Raw genomic sequence first — 5,903 nt, forward strand, 5'->3', positions numbered from 1 at the left:
CACCCAATTTTTGTTTGGATTACTCAAACTCGTTTTTCATGTATCAAATTAGAATTAACTTTTTCCGGAAAAGCCTTTCCTCTACCTCAAATCCTGGTTAGATGACCCTCGTCTATGCTCTTATATTAGCATGAACTTTTGCTATCATGGCATTCATTATGCTCTATTTTAAATGTGTGACCACTTTTCTGCCTCTATCTTTCAGGACAGAAACTATGTCTGTTTACCACTCTATCCCTAACACAAAATGTATGCTCAACAAATATTTGCTGAAAAAATAAATGAATGGATGATAATATATTTAGAATTATGTCTCTGGAAGTCCTGGGTCTACAAAACAGAATTCAGTTCCACAACTAAACTGGGTTCTAGTTTGTTCAACTTTTTAAAAATGTTGACAGAAACTGGACATGTCTTACCTTATTCACTACTGTTGAGCACTTACTTTCGACTACACTTATGGAGTATCCCTAAATAAACAGTACCATTTACTCAGCCTGAAATGTCCAGCCTCCCCCAAACAATTATTTGTACATACCAGTTCAGTTTTAAATACATGACATTATCTTTATTGTCTTTTCAAAGCATATTTGCTGATATCTAAAGAAGACTAAGATCTTTGGTTCCCGTTTCCAATTTTCCTGGGAACCTCTTGCTCACTAAGTCAATTACATAAAAAGGTCCTCTTAACTATTTTTAGTTGTTTTAGTTGTTTAGTTGTGTTGTCTTCACAGAGATAGCATAACTTATTTGAGGTTGGGACTATATCTTAAATATGCTTTTTATAGCCACCACAGCTCTAGAGATTGTGGTTTATTGTGTTAAAGACTGAATAGTAACAGCATCACAAGAACAAAACTGAGAAAAGAAAATAGGAATATAGGAGAAAGTATAATTCAGAGTCATCAACAAACACGCAAGATAAATTAATATTTTGTCTCAAACTTATTTGGCTTTGTTTAAAACCTGAGACTCCGCAGAGTCGCGTGGTGGCGCTGCAGGATAAGATGGGGAAATTTTTGTACCATCAGATGCTCTGGTTACCATGAACCATTGGAATTGAGAGCTCCGGAGAAGCAGTGGTGATAAAAAGAGGATTTCAAGAGAAATCTAGGGAGTCAGCAACGCCCTCGTCACCGAATTGCAAGTCTATAGATTCTCAATGGTCCAGGCTAATAGCTGAGAGGAGCAGTTTGAGACTGAATTGAAATATTTCCGCAGAAAGACGTTCGGCTAGGGAGCCAGGGAGCCATGGAGCCGGGAGAAGGAAGCCCTCAGCAGATAAGGCAAGCGCTGCTTTTCTTTGTTTTCCTGGGAGGGTCTTTGGTGTGTTCAGAGACCTGGCGCTATTCTGTGGCAGAGGAAATGGAGATCGGCTCTTTTATAGGCAACGTGGTGAAAGACATAGGTTTGGGCGTGGAAGACCTGGCTGCGCGGGGGGCCAGAGTCATCTTTGATGACTATAAACCATACTTGCAATTGGATCGTCAGACTGGCAACTTGATCTTAAATGAGAAACTGGACCGGGAGGCGCTTTGCGATCTCACCGAGCCATGCATATTAAATTTCCAGATATTATTAGAAAATCCTTTGCAATTTTTTCGAGCTGAGCTTAGGGTCAAAGACATAAATGATCACACTCCCACGTTTCTAGACAAACATATACTTCTGAAAATCTCGGAAAGTACTACTCCAGGAACCTCATTCCAAATGGATAGCGCTCAGGACTTGGATGTAGGAAAGAATGCTGTTCAAAACTACACATTAAGCCCCAATCCTCATTTCCACCTTAAACTGCAAGACAGTGGGGAGGGTAGAAAATACGCAGAGCTGTTGCTGGACCAACCTCTGGATCGAGAAAAGGAGCCTGAACTTAGATTAACACTAACAGCCCTAGATGGTGGGTCTCCACCCAGGTCTGCAACTGCACTGGTGCGTGTGTTGGTCTCAGATATCAATGACAATGCCCCAGAGTTTGAGAAGTCTGTATATGAGGTTTTAGTACCAGAAAACAGCCCTCTGGACTCCTTGGTCGTCAAGGTGTCTGCTACAGATTTAGATGCAGGACTAAATGGAGAACTATCTTATTCATTTTCCCACGTCTCCAGAGACATACGGAAAACATTTGAAATCCATCCCATTTCTGGCGAAGTCCGTTTAAAAGCACTTCTGGATTTCGAGTTAATTAAGTCTTATACAATAAATATTCAGGCCATTGACGGTGGGAGCCTTTCAGGAAAATCAGCAATTTTAGTTAGTGTTGTAGATGTGAATGACAACCCACCAGAAATAGTCATAACATCTCTTACCAGCCCCATACCGGAAAATTCGTCACCTGACATGGTAGTCGCTGTTTTTAGCCTACGAGACCAAGACTCTGGGGACAACGGGAGGATGGTTTGCTCAATTCACGACAATCTCCCCTTTCTCTTGAAGCCTACCTTCAAAAATTTCTACACCCTGGTAACAGAGAGCCCTCTGGACAGAGAGAAAAGAGCCGAGTACAACATCACCATCACCGTCACTGACATGGGAACCAAGCCCTGCGGGCGTTCGAGTTCCGCGTGGGCGCCTCCGACCGCGGCTCGCCCGCGCTCAGTAGCCAGGCGCTGGTGCGCGTGCTCGTGGTGGACGACAACGACAACGCGCCCTTCGTGCTGTACCCGCTGCAGAACGCCTCGGCGCCCTGCACCGAGCTGGTGCCCAGGGCGGCCGAGGCGGGCTACCTGGTGACCAAGGTGGTGGCGGTGGACGGCGACTCGGGCCAGAACGCCTGGCTGTCGTACCAGCTGCTCAAGGCCACGGAGCCCGGCCTGTTCGGCGTGTGGGCGCACAACGGCGAGGTGCGCACGGCCCGGCTGCTGAGCGAGCGCGACGCGGCCAAGCACAGGCTGGTGGTGCTGGTCAAGGACAACGGCGAGCCGCCGCTCTCGGCCAGCGTCACGCTGCACGTGCTGCTGGTGGACGGCTTCTCGCAGCCCTACCTGCCGGCCCCGGAAGCGGAAGCGGTGGACGCGGCCCCGGCCGCCCCTCTCACCGTCTACCTGGTGGTGGCCTTGGCGTCGGTGTCGTCGCTCTTCGTCTTCTCGGTGCTGGTGTTCGTCGCGGTGTGGCTGTGCAGGAGGGGCGGGGCGGCCTCGGTGGGTCGCTGCTCGGTGCCCGAGGGCCCCTTTCCGGGCCACCTGGTGGACGTCAGCGGCACGGGGACCCTGTCCCAGAGCTACCAGTACGAGGTGTGTCTGACGGGAGGCTCTGGGACCAGCGAGTTCAACTTTCTGAAGTCTGTTGCCTCCAATTACCAGGAGTCTGTAAATGATGTAGAGGAAAACTCAAACTTTATAAATGGTTTTGGATTCAATTAGGAATATTTTGGTTTTTCAGAGCATTCGGGATGAAAGTTAGTTTTCTCTAAATATACCGTTTCCATTAGCCTTTTGGGCCATAAAGAATTTCTTGATTTTTTTTTTCTGATTTCATTTTGCTAGTTAAGGAGATTAGAAATTTTATTTGAGAATATACTCATACTTACTCTATTATTTCTATTTTGATGGAGACAAAGAACTTTCAATTTTACTTCATTACTGAAAAGTCATGAATATTTGTTAGTTTTTCAACTTTTCATCATCAAGCACTATTGATTTGAAGATGACCCCAAACCCATTCTCTGATTGTTGTCCAGAAACTGTTTCTAAATTTTTGATGTTTTGGTTACTTAGGAGATGAGCATGATACAAATATAATGAATTATTAGTAAATCTTCTGTTTAATCTGATATTATGCCTCCTTGTCTTAAACTTTTAAATGGAGAAATATCTGAAAAAACGGCATGTTTTTGTTCCACAGTAGTATTAAATGGAAAAGACCACAATTTATCCTATACTTAAAGGTGTTTTCTCTTTTTTTTTTTATCAACCTGCAGTATATAAGTAGTATTGAAAGATTATTAGGTTATTTTAGGATATTTAAATAATAGATTCCTTTTGTGGTGTCTGTCTAGCCCACCCCATCTTTTTCTGGAAACTTCTCTCAGTAAAAATGTACTGTTGCAGCCATGTTTATTTTATATGACCCATCTCCCTCTGTGATTTCAAACAACAAGACAAGGTGGTAGACATTACTGATCCAAACTGACCCAATCTCATTATCTATGCTTAAAAAAATGACTTTAGAAACTGGTTATAGTATCTCTGTTAGAAACTTAGCAAGAAAGTGATACCATGTTGGCTAAATACATGAAAGACGCACAGAAAGCCAATCTACTTAGAGACAAAAAGGAAGGAGATGCCTCATTGTGGATTTTCCAGTCGCTCCCAAATGTACTTTCTCTCTTGAGCTTTTGGAAATAAATATGAAGTTTTTAAATAAATTTCCCTCTAAATAAGATAGCTAAGTGGATTTGTTCTCTTATCAAAAGCACTTTTAGATATGCTTGCATGGATTGGACCTTACTATTAATTTGAGATGTTAAAAATTGTGGTTTTCATATTAATGTAATATTTAGGACCAAAAGGTGGTGGAATATTAGTAGTCTGTAAGGAACAAGAACAAGCGTTTGTTAGAATATACAATTTTGAGAAGAATTGATGGATATATCCAAACTGTACAGTCTTTGGAGTGTTTAATAGAAATTAGAAATTCTTAGAAAATTCTACTATATGAGTTTTTGAATATCATTAGTGTCATAATAGCTTTACTGCAAAATAACACTGATAATGTAAAATGTGTTCTAAGAGATGTATGCCTTATTTGTAGGCTCATTATAGCCTTGTTATTATGTTCTTTCTTTTTTATAATATATTCCTTTGCTTAGGGGAACCAGGGTATTTTGTCATTCAGTGAAAAAACATTTTAGATCATTTTGAATTATTTCAAATTACTATTCAAAGGAGCATAGAAAAAAGTCACTTGAGAACATGCTGTCTTGTTTATTTAGCTCATACAATGAACTAGGATGTTAGCAAAACAGGGGACTTCTACATTAGGAGGAGAATCCATCTTTCAGACTTGTAAAATTAATTTATTCATTGATCTATTTAACAAATATTTGTTGAGTATCTACTAGGTGTCAGGAACTATTGTAGATGTTGATGGATGTAGAAGTGAACAAAACAAAGTTCTTAAACTCAAGGGTGACACAGAAAAGAAACAATTAAACGTGTACATATATGCTGTATAAGATGGTGACCAATGCTAGGGAGAAAAAGCAGGAAGAGATATGGGAAGTGCCCTCATATGCATTTTTCCACAGTTTGAAAGTTTCATAAAATTATAAAATCTCTGACCTTATATAGAAAGGGTATTATAAATTGGAACGAACTAATAGCTTTTTCCTTGATGTGATTCAACCAATGGAAACCACAATTCTGGCACATAGGGTGCCTAGAATTTGAAAGGAAATCTAGAGGAATTCAAACTTTTTGCTGAGAGAACTTTAAGAAATCACATAGATATATATTGTTATTTTTACAAGATGACTGATCACTTTTAAGTCTTCTTTCACTTCTCAGTTCTCCTCAGAATACCCCACCCAGACGACAGTTTCTAGAAGATAGGGACAATGTATGGATTGCTTACTGATGTATTTCAGAGCCCAGTACATAGATATCGGTCACACTCCTTTGAATGAAGGAATGAATAGTTATAATTGCATGGTTTTCTGATTACATCATCTCCCCCAAACCATTTCCAAACTCCAATAGCCATCTAGATTATTATATACCAAGAGAATGCAATTGCAGCAATTCTTTTCGAAAACAACGCATGATGGCGCTGCAGGCTAAGACGTCAAAAAAAAAAAAAAAAAAAAAACCCACACCTGCAGGAAAAAAGAAAAAAAAAAAAAAAAAAAAAAGCCCAGGAAATGCTACGAACTCTACCTCAGATCTCCAGCGGAAGAGAAAAAC

The 5,903-nt window shown here is 41.0% G+C and overlaps 1 protein-coding gene across 1 annotated transcript; it reads left to right on the plus strand.

Annotated features, from left to right (window-relative positions):
• The first annotated feature begins 1,251 nt into the window (after nucleotides 1-1,251).
• Nucleotides 1,252-3,829, plus strand: LOC112404376 (protocadherin beta-18-like). The gene is given in 2 exon segments (XM_024752319.1): nucleotides 1,252-2,537; nucleotides 2,540-3,829. Coding segments are annotated over 2 exon segments (2,109 nt in total). The 3' UTR covers nucleotides 3,363-3,829.
• The last annotated feature ends 2,074 nt before the right edge of the window (nucleotides 3,830-5,903 follow it).

This window comes from Neophocaena asiaeorientalis, unplaced genomic scaffold (genome assembly GCF_003031525.2).
Source record: "Neophocaena asiaeorientalis asiaeorientalis breed wild unplaced genomic scaffold, Neophocaena_asiaeorientalis_V1.1 scaffold204, whole genome shotgun sequence".
Lineage (NCBI taxonomy): Eukaryota > Metazoa > Chordata > Mammalia > Artiodactyla > Phocoenidae > Neophocaena > Neophocaena asiaeorientalis.